Source organism: Manacus candei, unplaced genomic scaffold, assembly GCF_025592945.1.
Source record: "Manacus candei isolate 608988 ecotype Guabito, Panama unplaced genomic scaffold, ASM2559294v1 h1tg000027l, whole genome shotgun sequence".
Lineage (NCBI taxonomy): Eukaryota > Metazoa > Chordata > Aves > Passeriformes > Pipridae > Manacus > Manacus candei.
Window position 1 is genome coordinate 5480225 of NW_026138075.1, and position 16592 is coordinate 5496816.

At 37.5% G+C, this 16592-nt stretch overlaps 1 protein-coding gene across 3 annotated transcripts in view; it reads left to right on the forward strand.

Annotated features, from left to right (window-relative positions):
- The window catches only part of DTWD2 (DTW domain containing 2), a 79060-nt gene extending 68564 nt beyond the window's left edge, over positions 1-10496 (forward strand). For all 3 annotated transcript variants that reach the window (XM_051789463.1, XM_051789464.1, XM_051789466.1), the window contains 2 exons: positions 1562-1690; positions 6901-10496. In XM_051789463.1, coding sequence (XP_051645423.1) covers positions 1562-1690; positions 6901-7071 — 300 coding nt within the window. In that variant the 3' untranslated portion in view covers positions 7072-10496. The remainder of the gene's footprint in view (positions 1-1561; positions 1691-6900) is intronic.
- The last annotated feature ends 6096 nt before the right edge of the window (positions 10497-16592 follow it).

Consider the following 16592-nt stretch of genomic DNA (forward strand, 5'->3'; position numbering starts at 1 on the left):
TAGTGTTCCTACTCTGTTGTGATGAAGATCTATACATGGTGCCAGGAGAGGAAGCATAAAACCAAAGAAAACCTTGAGGAATAACAAATGAAAATCTTAATTTAATTTAATTTTTAGTTTTCTTTTTAATTTCATTACATATACTGATGTCCAAATTCTACATTTTGTCTTCTAAATTCATTTATTCTTTTCTTGTTTTTCAATACCAAATTAAAGAAGGTAGTTGATAAAGGCTAAAGTTTTCTGGTTTTTCTTGTATTTTAGTATATTGAGGTTTTAGAGCAAACTTACTTGTACTTTCCAGAGTGCATTTTCTCTTGTCTTGTTGCTTTCTTTTTATTTTCTTATTTTTTATTTCCATTAAATTGAGATCAGGTAAAGCAGTGGAATTTGATCTTATTCATTCATGTTTCTTCAGCAGCTTGGAGTTTTCCTTTTATAAATGAGCCACTTTGAACTTTAGAGAATGGGTAATTGCATGTAAAAGAGATGAAGGAAAATGAAACATTACAAATAAAAACAAAAATGAGAAAGTGAAGGGGGAAAGTGTTGAATGAAGTGAGGAATGCTGACAGACTTCTGGCAAACAAAATGGGAGCAATATGATGATGGCCATGGGAATCAGTCACTCGGTTTTTCAGGAAGAATCAAAAGGCAATTTTTTGGATGAGATTAAAAAAAAACCCTTGCTCTTTTAGAATAATTCATCAGGCTTTATGGTTCTGTACTAGAATTTTTTTGGAAAAGGAACTGAGAATTTTTGGTTAGGAATATTGCTAAAACATTACTTGTTTTGCACATTACATTTTAGGTGTTTGTGGAGATGGAAATCTTTGGAATAAAGGAATAATATCTGAATTTTCACATAGAGTCTAATAGTGTAAATTCTGTGGTGTTTCAACCACTGATTATAAACTTAGTAAAAGCTTTTGAAGCTGATAAAACAGGCCATGGAGTAGTTGAATTAAGTTTCTTTTTTTTAAAAAACCTTTAACTTGCAAGGTGTAAAGTGTTTATTGCTTGAGGCAGAGCTGTTAAATAATTTTCAAACGTAATTTAGGTAAGCAAATAGCCCTAATCAGTGACCTAGTACATTATATGAATAAGTGTAGTTTCTAGAAATCTTTAATCCAGAACTTGACAAATAATATGTAGCCAAGGTATATAGTGTTAGTGACTATATGGCCATTGTACATTACACGGGATTATGTATCTGTTTAGAGTGTACAATAAAACAAGCATGAGTGAATAATTTTATTTTTGTTATAGCATATCTGTGGTTGCTGAAATTTAACTTAATCTTTCTGTAGGAAACAGTCGTATTTCCTTTACGTGTTTGTACAGTAACAAATGTGCAGTTTTTGTTTCCGATGGTGACTCACATGTGTTACGGTATTACACTTAACAGTAGCATAAGTTCATTGTCTACTGGGAGACAAAACAGCAAAAAAAGGGCAAGTGACCACAAAGGGAAAGGGGATGTGTTTTGCTTGGTGTGGAGAATAGGTATCCTGTTTGCTATCCTGACCTGTTTATTTTACTAGAGTTTACTATTTTTCAGGTGCAGTTAAAAACCAATCATTCAAGTCAATATGTAATTCGTACACAGCCAACAAACACCTGTCTGTCTACACTTGAATGTGCAGCTGTTGCTCTTAGTATCATGGAAAAGAATAAGAGCATACAAGAGGTATGTAACTTCAAACACCTGGGTTTTTCTTCTATGAATGGTAGAGGAGCAGCAAAGGTACTTTGCTATTAGTGTAACATATTTGACAGTTAAAATCTTAATGACATTGCAATGGTTTTGTTGAATAGGAAACTAAACAAGAATGTACCAATGGAAACCATTTTTCTTCAATGTGTTCAGACTACTGTGATTCCTTCATGTTTGTCCATAAAGGCTCTGCGGTTTTCTTGTTCTTTACCCAACATAGCTGTGAGATTGCTAAGGAAACTTGTTAGGTACAAGCTGAATGTTTGTTAGCTTTGTAGCTCTACAGGCTAATGAGGCAACACCTGACACAGAGGGAGCTAACTGGGGCAGCCCAACCTGCTCCACAAATAAAGAAATTAGCAACTGTTTCAACCAAGAAAAGGCAGTGGGTGACAGTAGTGGGTGACTCTGCTTTATGAGACACTCATCTCTTAAGGGCCTGACCTGCTCTCAAGAGAGGTGTGTTGCCTTCAGGGAGCCCAGATAAGGAATGTCACTGAGAAGCTGCCAAGCCTAGTTAAACCCACTGATTATTACCCACTATTAGTGTTCCATGTGAGAGCTTGCAGCAATCTGGGGAATTACAGAGTCAGTAAAGGGCTCTGGAGCTCGAGTAGTTTTTTCATCAGTCCTTCAGGTCAAAGGAGAGAGTCTCGAAATGGCCAGGTGAATCTGACAGGTCAGCAAATGTTTAAAGTGATGGATTTTTTACTCAGGATTTTTTACTCAGACCATGGGACTTGCTTTCCTAAGCCTGATTTCCTGGGGAGGTGGTGGGGTCAGTCTGACAAGGGAGGGAAAATGTATCTTTGGTTGGAGACTTGCCAATCTGGTGAATGGGGCTTTAAACTAGATTTTTCAGGAGAGGGCACCTATCTATCCCAATGCTGCCAGTCAAGGAGGGGATGTAGCCCTCTCTGTCAAGGACCAGCTGGAGAGTATGGAACTCTGCCTGAGGAAGGATGAGCAGCCAGCTGAGAGCTTCTGGGTGAAGTTTAAAGGGAGGACAAGGGATGTTATACTGGGGTCTGCTACAGGCCACCTGATCAGGAGGATGGTGTGGATGAAGCCCTCTCTAGGCAGATAGGAGCAGCCTTGGTTCTCATGGGGCTCACAAGCCCTGGTTCTCATGGGGGATTTCAACCACCCTGATATCTGTTGGAGGGACAGCACAGCAGGGCACAAGCAATCCCAGAGGTTCCTCGAATGTGTCGATGACAACTTCCTTACACAAGTGATTGAGGAGCTAACAAGGACAGGTGTCATGCTGGACCTTGTGCTCACCAACAGGGTGAGGAATTTAGTGCTCTGAGGCAACCTTGGCTGCAGGGACCATGAGATGGTGGAGTTTGAGATCCTCAGGCCAGTGAAAATGGCACTCAGCAAGCTCACTACCCTGGACTTCAGGAGGAGCAGCCTGTGGCCTCTTCAAGGAACTACTTGGTAGAGTCCCAGGGGATGGAGCCCTGGAGGGCAGAGGGGCCCAAGAATGCTGGCTGAATGATGCATCCCAGCATTGGAGGAAATCAGGCAAAAATGCCAGGAGGCCCCCATGGATGGAGAGCAAACTCAGACCAAAAAAGAAGCTTTCAGAAAGTGGAAATGAGGACAGGTGGCCTGGAAGGAACACGGGGAAATTGTACAGGAAGCTAGGGGTAAACTTAGGGAAGACAAGTTAGAATTGAGTCTGGCCAGTGATATCAAGGATAACAGGAAGGACTTCTGTAGATCTATTACAAGGAAAAGAAAGACTAGGAATACTGTTGACCCTCTCTACAGGGAAATGGGAGACCTGGCTACTTTGGACAAAGAGAAGGCTGATGTTCTCAACAACTGTATGCCTCAGTCTTCAACAGCAAGTGCTCCAGCCACGCCACCCAAGTCGGGAAAGGCAAATGCAGGGACTGGGAGAATGACAGTGTTGTAGTGTCTTCCAGTTCCTTCTTTCCTTCTATCTCATTCTTCTTTCCCATCACATTTTCTTATCCTGTAATACTCTCTTCCACACTTCTTTCTGTCCCTCTGAATATAATGAGAAGAGTGACTCAGATTCTCATCGCATATATATTACTTCTTTAAAAAGTTGATTTCAAGGTGCCAAATACATGCTGTGATTGCTGCAATACAAAATAAAAATCTGTAGAGAAGGCAGCTGGAGACTTAGACCCAAGCAAATAGAAGTACTGCTATGTATATTGCAGGGAAAGTTGTGTGGAGATGCAGTGTTGTAGTTATCTCTTCATGTGATGTTTTTCTAAGTTCACTTGACATTTTTTAGTACAAAACTTCAAAACATAGACCATGTACCAGGCATGTGTAATATACAAAATTGTACAAATGTAAGGTGCTAGACTGATTTTTTTAAAAAACACAGCTTTCTTTTGGGTATTTCTTAACTATAGTGTATAGAAAATTACTTTATTTTGTGTACTCTGTTAAGTAGCTGTTAACAACTGTTCACTTGTACTAATATGTGGAATGTACGTGTTGAACTCTTTATGTTACCCAAGTTATGCTCGCTCTAAAGTACGATTGGTATTTGTAGCAAAGGAGTATATTAGCAAGCTTGTCAGAAGTTATAGTCTAAAATCACTCCGATGTCTTAATTTTCATGAAGCCAGAAAAACATGATGATTATTTAGTTGATTTATGTTTCTTTGATACTGAACAATATGGCAAGCAGTGACTTTGACTTTCTTGTGTTTTTTCCTAGTGGTAGCTAAAATGTGAAGCCACTTAAAGTCAGGAGAGTTTATAATTTTAATTTGCACATCCTACAATAAATGTTGGGATATGATATGTATGTGTACACACTTTAAAATGTTTATTTACTTCAGTTGACAACAAAACTGTCATAGAAAAATTCACATATATCCCCCAATTTCTTCATATTCTACTAGTGAGGAACAGTATTACTTCAGGTACTACCAGATGAGGCTGTTGGGAATTTGTAAAATACCTTTGGATACAACTTGTTTAAAACTGAGCATTTTCAAGATAGGAGAAACTTGAGAAAATTTGAAGATAGTAAAGTTCCTGTCTCCCTTACATAGGACATTAAATTGTTCAACTCCCTTAAATTTAAGGTTAACTTCACTTAAGATCTGAATTCAAAATTACTGAGCTGACAGATGTTTGGAGTAGCTGGTGCTAGACTGAAAAGTTTCATTTAGTTAGCAGTCAGATAGGATTAATTTCCTTTTTAGCATGTGTTGATCTCAGAATATTTATTGAAGTCAAATAACCATTATCATTTTTAATAGATTGATAATTTTTAATTATCCTTTGAAGTTGAAGCACAGCAAGGTGGTCTTTGACTCTCAAAAACCTGATAACAGGTTGTGACAGGAGACTGAGTATAGTACTGCATGGAAAATAGTAAGGTTTTCTCTGCAAAAACTAGACAGCAGAGATGATCTGAATACCCACTCACAGCTATCTTGAAGATTAAATGCTGTTGTAAGACAGGGCCACTGACCTCCAGCAGTCCTGCAGGCATGGAATGCAACCCACTGGGTTATGTCTTCCTAGCAGCCAACTCACAACTCTTATATGTCATTGGAGGAATTTGGGACTTAATAGTTCTTGAGTTTAAGTTTATCCCAGGTCAAAGAATACTAAATCAACGTTAGCCTTTCCTTGTAAGTTGTGATCCCACTAGTCTGTGATGGAAGAGGTCATTAAGATAATGTCCTTCTTAATCTTTTGTTGCTGACATTAGTAATATAATTTTAAAAAGCCTTCTGAAAAACACCTATGAGTAGTTTTGCACCATAGGCCCTGGTCTGCAATCTGATCGTGTGCTCAGGATGTAGTACAGAAGGATCTGTGAAAAGCGATTTAAAGCTCATCCATGTACCCACTACTTGCTGCTGTTCACCCTTCATTGCTCATATATCTTTGCATCAGCTAATTAATATTTTGATACTCAACCTCTGTCTACTATAAAAGGTTCTCAGGTCAAAAACTACTCCTACCGCTTGCATAGTGTATAGTGTGCCACCTCCATATCTGCCTCTGTGACAGTAGAGAGTTTCCTTAGCATTAAATCAATTGCATTTAAAACTAGACTTGGATAAAGTCTGTAGACACACAAGAAATTGGAACTCTGTGTAAAGAGGCTTTTCAAGAAACTTGTGTATATATGTGGGGGGTTATATTTATTTTTTCTTTGTTGTGCTACAACAACATATTTTTTCTTCATTAGGACTTCTGTCTTATTGAGGGTTTAGTTCATGTCCACAGTTACCCATCTGGTATTCTGGTACCTGTATTCCTTCATCCTTATCAGTCAGAACTGGCTCAGCCTACTTTTCAAAGACAAAATTACCTGTTTCTCAAAGTGTTGCAGTAGCCAAGAGCTACATTCATGAAAGCTCTCTGAATTGAGTGCTATTCCCGGCATATAAGATGGTGAATTGAAGTTGAAAGCTATGGAAGTTAAAAACGGGCACTTAGTTTGATGCCTAGTATAAGTCACTTGATTTTCCTCTGTGCTCGTAAGAGTCATGTTTTTCTCATTAGAATCTTAGCTCCTGCTGACTGCAGTTACATTTGTGATTGTTGTACACATCTGCACATGAGGTTGTGTGATACTGAGTCAGGCAACCAGAAAATGAAGAATCTACGGTTAGGAACCTCTTGAGATAAAATTGGTTTGTGTGGCATCATTAGGTATAAATATTGCTGGAAACATGGATACAGTCCAGGATAGCAGTCCCGCTGCCTCAACCATGAGTCCCTCCTCTCTTTCTAAAACCCTGCCTCAAGGGACTTTTGTGCAAGCACAAACAGCTTAGTTATTGTGGCTTATTTTATTACCGCTTGTTGACCGAGCCACAGTAATTGATTGTAGTCCATTACTAAGGTCAAGTCAAAGCCATAACTTACAGTAATGTAGCTGGGGCTGAAGTCAGGATTGAGTGGATTTGAGGAAGGAGTGAGGGATGGCAGCAGGTAGGTGAATATATGACTGCTGTCTGGTTCTTTTCAGTACATCTCTTATTCAGCTGTGCTTTCTGTGTCTCCAAAGGTTATATTTTATCAGCATTTATCATCCAAATTATATTTTATCAGCATTTTTAAGTAGTCATTGAACAAAAATTGATGGAATAATTGATGTCTTTAAAATATCTTACTAAAAGGCTGGGTTTTTTGTCCCCCACCCCTTCATCTTTTTGCAGACTATACTCCATCCACTTCAAGCTTTATGCTCTTTCCAGCTTCAGCATGGTGCCCAGATCCATCACAGCAAGGAACATCTTCTCAAAAATGGCTTATATGACAAGCCAATGCCAAAGAATAAACGCAAACTCAGAAGAATGGAGCTTTTGGTGAATAATGTTAAAATATAAGAAAACTGTACTGACTGTGCAGTGGAATTTATTTGCAGCTCACAAATGAATAGGACTCTGGATTTTATCCAAATGGTTGACTGTACTATAATAAAACAACTTTTAGACCTTCATAGGAAAGAGTTTATCTACCAACATGACAAACAGTAATGGACAAGCTTTTTCATTTTTGCAGTAGGCCAGGTGCCTTTTTTCAGATGATGGAAGATCATTCTCACTTCCTGGAAAGAAGAGAAAGAAAACTCTGAACATAATTTAGAGTTACGCTATCACTTGAGTGTCAAATACGATCCTCAAAATGACTGGATAAATTTATTTTCGGGAGGCTTTTATCAGTACAAAAAGACAAGAAATATGAATATGAATGTGATGGGACAGTAAGGCTTCAGCATTTAGAATTATATTGAATTTCTGCTGAGCTTTTTAGCTTCAGTATCTAATTACAGTAGGCTTTCAAACTGTAACTCCTTATATTACTTGTTTCAGATGAACATAAGGCATGGTATTTGGATAGTTCTTTTTAACTTTGAGATTTTTATTTCTTATATTGTTAGAACTCCTTTTTGTAAATTTACATATATTTTACAATGCAGTCAGGTTTTGTTTCTCTCAGACTTAATTTTTAAATTAAGCCTGCAGATGTTTTTACCAGAAACTGAACAACTCCTACTTAAAAAAAAAAAAAAAAAAAAAAAAAAAAAAAAAAAAAAAGGCAATGTAGAAAAATGATTTTTGGAATTTTAACTGAGGTGCTTCACTCTTGAGTAAAAACTAGTCTTTTGCAAATGGGGAGATCTTGTAGATATGAATGTATCATACCCGTATCTTGACATACAATGGTTATGCTACTAAAGGAATTAAACAAGTCCAATGTAAATGGCTCTGTAAGAAGTATGATGCAATGACAAATGATTATGTCTGGTTACAGCCTACTAACAGGATTACAGATCTTAGATTTCATGTGTTCTGTAGGTTTTCGCTTCTAATGGTGATAGATAACTGTACCTCTTTCTAATGGGAATTGCTGGAAGCAGAAGAATTGGGTATTTTCACAAGTTTTCTGAAATAATATTCTATGATCTGGAGGAAAAAACAGAGTAAAATAAAGGGTCTGTTGATCCTTTCTTCTTATACATAAATGCCTCCTTCGTATAACAGATTAAAATGCTTAATGTTTGTCTTTACTGTCGGTCCCACTCTAGGTAACAACATGGAGCTAATTGGCTACTAATTAACCTTAAAAAAAGATGTTTTGTCTTTAATTTATGAGATGCAAGGCAAGAAACTACAGAATTGGGGGATGTAAACACAACTAATCAATATATTAACTGAAAGTTTTTCTGCGATTAACAGGAGAGGTCAAAATTAGGTCAGAGATTAGCTAAGAAGTTTTAGTTAACCCTGAGCTAATAGTGACCTTTTGTTTAGGCATGGATAAACAATATAATTTGTCTGGCTATGTTAGCAAAGTTTATATAACCTTTTTCTCTTCTCCCGGTCTAGATAAATCCGGTATCTGTCGCTATATTCAGCAAAGCTGAATTAGTTTTGACAAATCTGAAGCAAACCAGTCTCATATGATTAATGATAGTGTAGTTGCACTTTCGTTCACATTGGAACAGAGAAAGGGCATGTTTATTCCTGTAACACACCAATCTCCAGGCTAACTTGGAGTCTGAAGTTGCAATCTCATGCAATTTGCTTGCGCAGCCTTGTGTGTGATGCTGCCTCCAGTTCTGGGATTGGCATGACTCCTGCTGGGCTGGGAATCTTCTTTCCCTGTGCTGTGGGATGTGCTCAATAACTCCTTAAGGAAACAAGGGTATCAGTTAAGCTTTATTGTTAATGCCATATTTGCATATATGGATGATGTTCACATTTAATGTGTGTGTTAATTTGATTTACCTTATTTTAGATTCATCTAGAACAGTAGTGTATCCTTTGACCTACATCGTGAAGATTATTTTCCTAAACAGAAGATTAAATGTGTCTTTACATAATATGTGAGTTTATATTATAGAAAACAGAAAGAAATTTGTATTACAGCCTGGAATTCAGAGCCATCTGCAAAATGCCTTAGAATTACAGGATCAGAGAAATAGTTGTCTTAATTGAGTTATAATCCTACATTAAATGCTCCCATGTGTGCAGTCTGTGCAGAGTTTTCATGTTTTTCACCAAAGGACAAATTCTGCACAGCTTACAATATGCACTTTTTAGCTTTGTTGATTCCTCTTGCTCTTTTAATTTTGCTCCCGTGGATAACAGGATTTGTAGGATCTCATGCTGGATGCATGGAAGCCTTTAATTGCTAATTTCCTGTGTTGTACGATACTAGATCAATCACTATGCAGCAGTTGCTGAAGAAATTAAAACCAATTCATTGCAAACCTCCAGGCATTTTATTTTTGGAGCTTTTTTTGTGTGTCCTGGCTCAGCTATAATATAGTGAACATTTAGATGCAACAGAGCAGTCACATGAAGTTCAGTTTTAGGTTTGTTTGAAGCTATTAAACACAAAACACAATACTTTTAAAAACTTTTTTTGGTGGAACTTTCATGATTTTAAAAATGTGCACAGTATAAGAAAAAGAGTTTAGAAAGTTTGTTTTCAGGTCTCTTGGATTCAAAATTTACCTATAAATACATTACCTCAAAGAAATGAGTACTCTGAAGTCCAAACTCTTTTGACTAAGTTGTGTGTGATGAACCAGCACTCTTTGTAAGCAATTCCAATAGAATGAATTTAATTTTCAGTTTTATTTTTGCTGTTATGGTAGATCTGTTTCATTTTTCACTTTCCGAAAGATTAATGAATGAAACCCACCGGTCTAACAAGATATTGATTAAAAAAGAAGGAATGTGTTTGGTTCTAATGTTTGGTCCTTTGTCCTTGTCCACTTTGTACTTCCAAATATTGCTACCAAGATGAAAACTGCCTTCTGTGTGCCCCAGTGTTGTGCTTTAGAAAACTGGTGACATGGATATTAGGCTTTTGAACAGGTATATATATTTTTCAAAGATGGGCGTTGTTAAGTTGCCATATTTCTATAATCTGTGAGACACAGTCTAAGAAAAAATACAAAGCTAGAAATCTTTTCAAGTAAGAACACACACCACATCTCCTCTTTCGTTTAGAAAGCTTTCGTATTAAGGAGGCGCTCCGGACAAATGTAAATGTATTTTTCTTCAACATTTTACTTTCATTGCCTCATAACCCCATACTACCAATAAATTACTATTTTATTAGGTTTTTTTTTGAAATAAAAAACAACCTGACTTCAAAAAGGGGAAACATTATTTTAAGATTAAGGAATTTTTTCTCAACTGCTCCATTAGATAAAAAATTGCTTATGCTGCATTATTTTGTACAACTTCCCTGCTTGTTTTGAAATATAATTAAAAACTGAATGGTTTAAAAGGGATAGTGTTTTGTGCTTTTCTCTTGGTGTTTGTGTTTTTTATATCTATGTACATGAATGCACATAAATTATATATTTGTTTCTGCCTCAGAGCAGTAAAAGATATAATTTACTGTGATGATGTGCCACTACATCTCTACAGAACTGAATTTGTTTGCATGTGCCAGTAATACAAAGTGGTATTACAAAGCCTAGTCCTTTTTTTGTGCCTTTTTAACACCATTCAGTCAGTTAATGAAGAGAGATGGCTTTGCCTACGCTGTTTGAAGGAAAAGGATTCCTTTGTTATCCATTGAAACCTCCATGAAGACTAAATTGCTTTGGCCCTTACTCAAGCGTTTCAGTTTTAGAGCTCTCTTCTTTATTTCTGCCGTGGTGGCTAACTCCCGTTTGCTGCCCCAAAAGCATGCACATCTCCCTACACTCTCTCTGCATCTCCAGCCAGTGTCCTAGCAGGAGTAATGAGCTGAATATTCTGTACCTCACCCACAGTTTTTCCTTCCCCAAATTGTTACACTCATGTTAAAAAAAAAAAAACAAAACCAGAACTCCTTCCTTTCTTAATGCAGCCATTCCTCACCTTTCTGCTATGAAACCTGCATTTTAGGAGCTTCCATACTGCCTTGGTTACCAGGCTTGTTCCTTTTATCCCATTCTGCAAACCTTCCAAAGTCCTGGCCCTGAGAGCTGCTGCTTTTGCAGTGAAAGGACATATGACAGATGGAAGTAAAGAGGAGAGAAAAAGAGAAAGGTCTGTGTTTTAAGAAGTTGAATAAGAAACTGTCATGGTTTAACCCCAGCCAGAGCCAAGCCCCACACAGCCGCTTGTTCACTCCCTCACCAGCAAGATCAGGGAGAGAATCAGAAGGGTGAAAGCCAGAAAACTCCTGGGTTTTGATGAAGACAGTTTAGTAAGAAAAGCAAAAGCCGCATGTGCAAGTAAAGCGAAACAGGAATTAATTCACTGCTTCCCATGGGCAGGCAGGTGTTCAGCCTCTCCAGGAGAGCAGGGCCCCTCACACGTAACGGTGGCTTGGGAAGGCAGACACCATCACTCTGAACATCCCTCTTTTCCTTCTTCCACCAGCTTTATATGTTGAGCATGATGCCATATAGTCTGGAGTATCCCTTTGGTCAGCTGGGATAACCTGTCCCAGCTGTGCCTTCTCCCAACCTCCCACACACCCCCATCACCTCACCAACCTGGCAGTATGAAAAGCAAAAAAGGCTCTGTGCAAGTGCTACTCAGCAATAACAAAACCTTCTCTGTATTATCAACCAAAACACAAACCCATACCAACCACTGTGAAGAAAACTAACTTACCCCAGCCAAAACAAGTACAGAGGCTTAAGGGAAAAGTTGTTTCTTTTGCTAGGGTATGTCTGCTAAAAACCTTGGTACTCATCACTGTGGCTTCGTGTTCACTTAATACCAAGATTGTCCTAACAGTTTGACTTACTTGTGGAGTAGGGTACCTGCATTGTTTTTTTGGTTTAAGATTCATGCAATATTTCTTTCGATCCCTTTGTATTTCCTGAAAGATGCTAACTAGTTTTCTATGTGAGGAGGTACTTCTATCACTAAGCAACAAAAGATTGCTATACCTATGGGACAGCGATGCTCGCAGCACAGTTAGGGCTTAAATTGATGTTCATACACCACTTGGTCTGGTTGGACCATGCATACTGCACTTCTTATGTCCTGGATGTAAGAGGCAGCAGATGCTCAGTTGGAAGTGGCTTTGAACTGTTCTCTCTGCCCATGGAAGTAGTAATTAAAAACCTCAGTAGCTGTAACAGACCATATGCTATGCTGTGGCCTACTGTGTCTATAAGGACAGGTAACATATTTTAGCTTTTATAGCTTTTTTAGCTGAACCGAAACTGGAACTTTATGTTACATATGCAAGATGCTTTTGGGCTTGAATACTAGAATTTGCTCTCAATAAGGAGATAATATCAGAGTATGTACAAAATATTTAAAGCACCTTAAGACAGACCTACTTAATGTGTTAGTGTAAGAAAGCAACAGAATATTTGGCAAATTAATAACATATAAACCATTTGCTGCTTATATGTACATGCATGTAAATATAGATCATGTGTTTATAAAATACATAAGTTATTAGAAGTTATTGCCAATTAAAAAAAAAAAAAGCTTTAAAAGGAAAATTAAATTTCTATGAAACAAAAGCCAGTGCTTCTAGTTACCTGTTTTCCTTTTGTTGCTGAATGACTCATATATATACATATATAAAATGTGTAGATAAAAATTTCTATTGGTATTTTTATGTGCTCTTTTTTTAAATACATTTTTAGGTGGATATGTTGAGAAACGGGTCATATACTTGTTGTGATTAAGCATTTGCAGAATTGAGGTCACATACACTGCCTTTGATTTTTTTTCATAATTACCAGCAGAAGGCAATGAGGAAAAAATTACACTGTACTATATTAATATATCAGCTTATGGTGCTTTATTATATTTAAAGCAATCCTCTAAGGAATTTAACTTTACCCAAGATCAAGCTCCTTATTCTTTTCAGGCATTAGATAGGATGTCTTCAGTCAGTGCTAGATGTGCTGGCGTATGCCAAATGTGGAATCAGTATTGTGAGGAATACTAGATTTAGATGAGAAGATTATTCATATAAGTTTCCCTAGAAAGATTATGTTAATTTTCACTGAAAATGAAAGTCCATGGACTAGTTTTTATGCCTGGTTTGTTTGTTTGATTGTTACCATAGAGGTGTAATAGAATTGCACATAACTGGAATCTTACTTGTCATTCTCTTTCATTCTGAAATCTATCAACAATGGATTTGGTAATGGAAAGTACTGGTAGTCAGGTATTTGCCAAAAAAAAAAAAAAAAAAGAAGAGCTGTGGTTTGTGACCCTTGCCTTATTTAAAGACTTTTTCTTTCTGTTCTTCTTTGAGCAGGCATTTGTAGTACACAAGATACACACTTCAGCTGATCTTGAAGCAGTTGTGAGATTCTTGTTCTCCTTGGCTCTGTTCGCCTATCTCCCCAGACAGCAGTTCTCCCCTCTGGGATACGTGGCACTTGCAATGTTGTGATCAGTGAGAGTTTCACACTCTTTAGCCAAGCAGGCTGAACCTACATCTCTACCTGCAAAACTAAATCCTCCTTGCCTATCTGTTCAGACAGCGGTCGTGTTTCCTTTTGACTCAGTTGTCACTGTGGAGTTGCAGATGATATTTTGCAGAGCTGTTGTGGCACTGTTGGGGCATTATGTGCTTTTGATAAGAGAAGGGAGAACACACCAGTTTCTGTTGCAGTTACTGTTTACTAGGGGTTTATCTGAAATGGAAAAAATAAAATGTCGGTATTGTCCAATGATAAAGGACAAATTATGAAAGCAAACTTTTAAGGATCAGATTTTACACTTTACCTAGGAGCTCATAACAGCAGGTCCTTGCTTATGTGACCTTCACAAGATGCAAGGAAAATCGCAGCCCTTCTGTTCAAGGGAATAGAAGAACAATTTTGTCTTTCTATCTCTAGAGGCATGTATCACTTCAAAGACAGAGGGAAAGGGGCATGACTGTTGTGCAGCTCAAAACTGTAATACTGAGTATGACTGCTATAAAAGGAAATCTGTGGATGGATGCAGCCTCTTCTTTAGGATATGTCCTCTTTAAAGTTTTTAAGGACTTTACATCAAGAGAAATTTAAATGTATTTAAAAATCAAATGAGAAGCGTTCACTTACCTGAAGTCAGCATTGTTGACCTCAGTCACCTCTGAATTATTTTTGTTGTTGTTTTCACAGTGTGTATAAGAGAAGTTGATACTAATTCAAAGTGATAACAAAGTGTGGGGACAGGGAATTGGATGTTTGTGGTTTTGTTTTGTTTTTAAAGATAGTTCTAAAATTCAGGAGCACGGGAGTTGTTACCAAAGTTGAATTGGTTGTAAAGAGCAGCGTGAGTTACAGAATCAGAGAGTTTTCGACCCTGTAGTTTGCATCTGCTCTGACTTCCCAATACTTTGAAGAAAAATTGTAATGTGAATTTGATAAACTTTCAGAGAACTAAATCAGTCTTCATCTTTATATTCTGTTGAAATAAATAATTTTTTTAAAAAAAGGAACTTTGCTGCCCTTTCTAGAGGAACTCTGTGAAGCTTTGGATTAAATTTTAGTGATTTGGATTAAATTCAGGTTTTACAGTTAGCTTTGATTTTTTGCCTGTAAAATACTGAGTATATTCTGCCTCCAAAATTACTGAAGCAGCCATAGAAAATGGAAACTTAGTTGCACTCTGTATATGTTTTCAGCTTTCATGATGAAACATCATCCTCCTGAAATAATTCTATAGATTGTGTCTATTCAATGTCAACAGGTAATTTTCATTTCCTTTATAAGTTCCTCTAAAGTTACAGTCATATCAGTGCCTTTGAGATAATTAGTATCTCCTAGAAGTAGATGTTTGGCAACTAGTTACTTATATTAAATTTTATTTATATCAAAATGTTTTTAATATCTACCTCTTTGTATTTATTCAATTATTTTTAGGAACTTTGCCATGTGCACAACAGATTTCCCACCTTTCAGTCCAGGGTGCTATTTCTGATATGTGGCAGGTAACAGATGACCATGAATAAATGCTTCATACACTGTTTCTTTCTTGGGGGTAGAAATGCAGTGCTTTTGATTAACAATGAAACCTAAAAAAGAGGAAAAAATAAAATATGACAGAAGTGTTCTGTTGAGTGATTCTTCTAGTTCAGTTGATGATTTCTACAGGGAAATGCCCCATGAATAATTCAGGTAAGATGGAAGCAAGTGCCTTGCTGACCAGTGACTCAATGAAGAAATCATGTTGAAACCAAAGTATCCTATGTAAAATGCATTATAGTCTTAATGCTGATCTTTAAGTATTAATAAGTTTTGTCCTGTAGGATAACCAGGATGCAGTATGGTTGAACCCCAAACAGGATTCATGTATATCGCTTGTGAAGCTGTCACAAATGCTGTCACGAATGTTTTAAAATGAAATGGAATGCAGATTCACTGTTGCCTAATGTCGCTCCAGTTCTCAAACAGGCTGGACTGGTTTTTAAGAAAGAGTGTGGTGACAAAATTTTACAGATGGCTGTGGAAATTATAGCAAAGAAACCGGTACTCCACTTTATGTAGCTCTGCTTCCTGAAGAGAACAGGAACTCTTCCTGAAGAGTTAAATTTCCTTGAGTAAATAATCTGAGCAGCAACACAAGCAAGCTCGAATAGAAATATCTTTTTAAAATGATCTATGATAGCTCATATAAGAAATGCACAGTAAATACCAACTCTTGTGTTTTAATTTCCATATTTATTAAACAAATATATTTGTTGTGCAAGTATTCCCTGTTGTGAATGCAGCCTTTAGATGCTTGAGTTATACAGAGGATAATGACTTTTATCTGAGACACTTTGAGGGGTTTAAAAGATTTCTTAGTTTCTGCATTTTCACTGTGGTGCCAAAACCTGCTAACCTGCTAACATGTTTGCTTTATGCTTAAAATGAGATTTTGGAAAGTTAATGGATTGATTGTGCTATTCCTATTTACCTGTTTTGTTAGGCCAGAGTTAATGCTGCAGTGATGGTGGCTATTGAAGACCTCTCTGAGGTATGTGCAGCTGGAGACTGCTCCTTTTGCTTCCACCTTACCATTGTCATGGCATTGTGCATGGGCATAAGGACTTCACTGCAACATGTAGAATTTGTTTCAGCATCCCAGAGCTGAAAATGTGTTTTAATGCGCAGTGACATTCAAAAACTCATTGCAGTATCTGCAGAAGTTTTTTCCCTTTCTTAGTTGTGTTATCCCAGGAGTCTTACCGATACCACTGACAGGCTCAGCCATGGCCAGCAGCAGGTCGATCTTGAAGCTGGCTGGAACTGACTCTGACATGGGAGAAGCTTCTGGCACCTTCCCACAGAAGCCTCTCCCCTGTTCCCCCCACAAACTTGCCACAAAAGCCCAGTACCATGAACATGCACTGCTGACAGCACAGCTGCAGGACAAGGTTCCCAGGCCCAGACCAGCACACACGTGACACAAACAACAGATCAGAGACAAAATTGCACCTT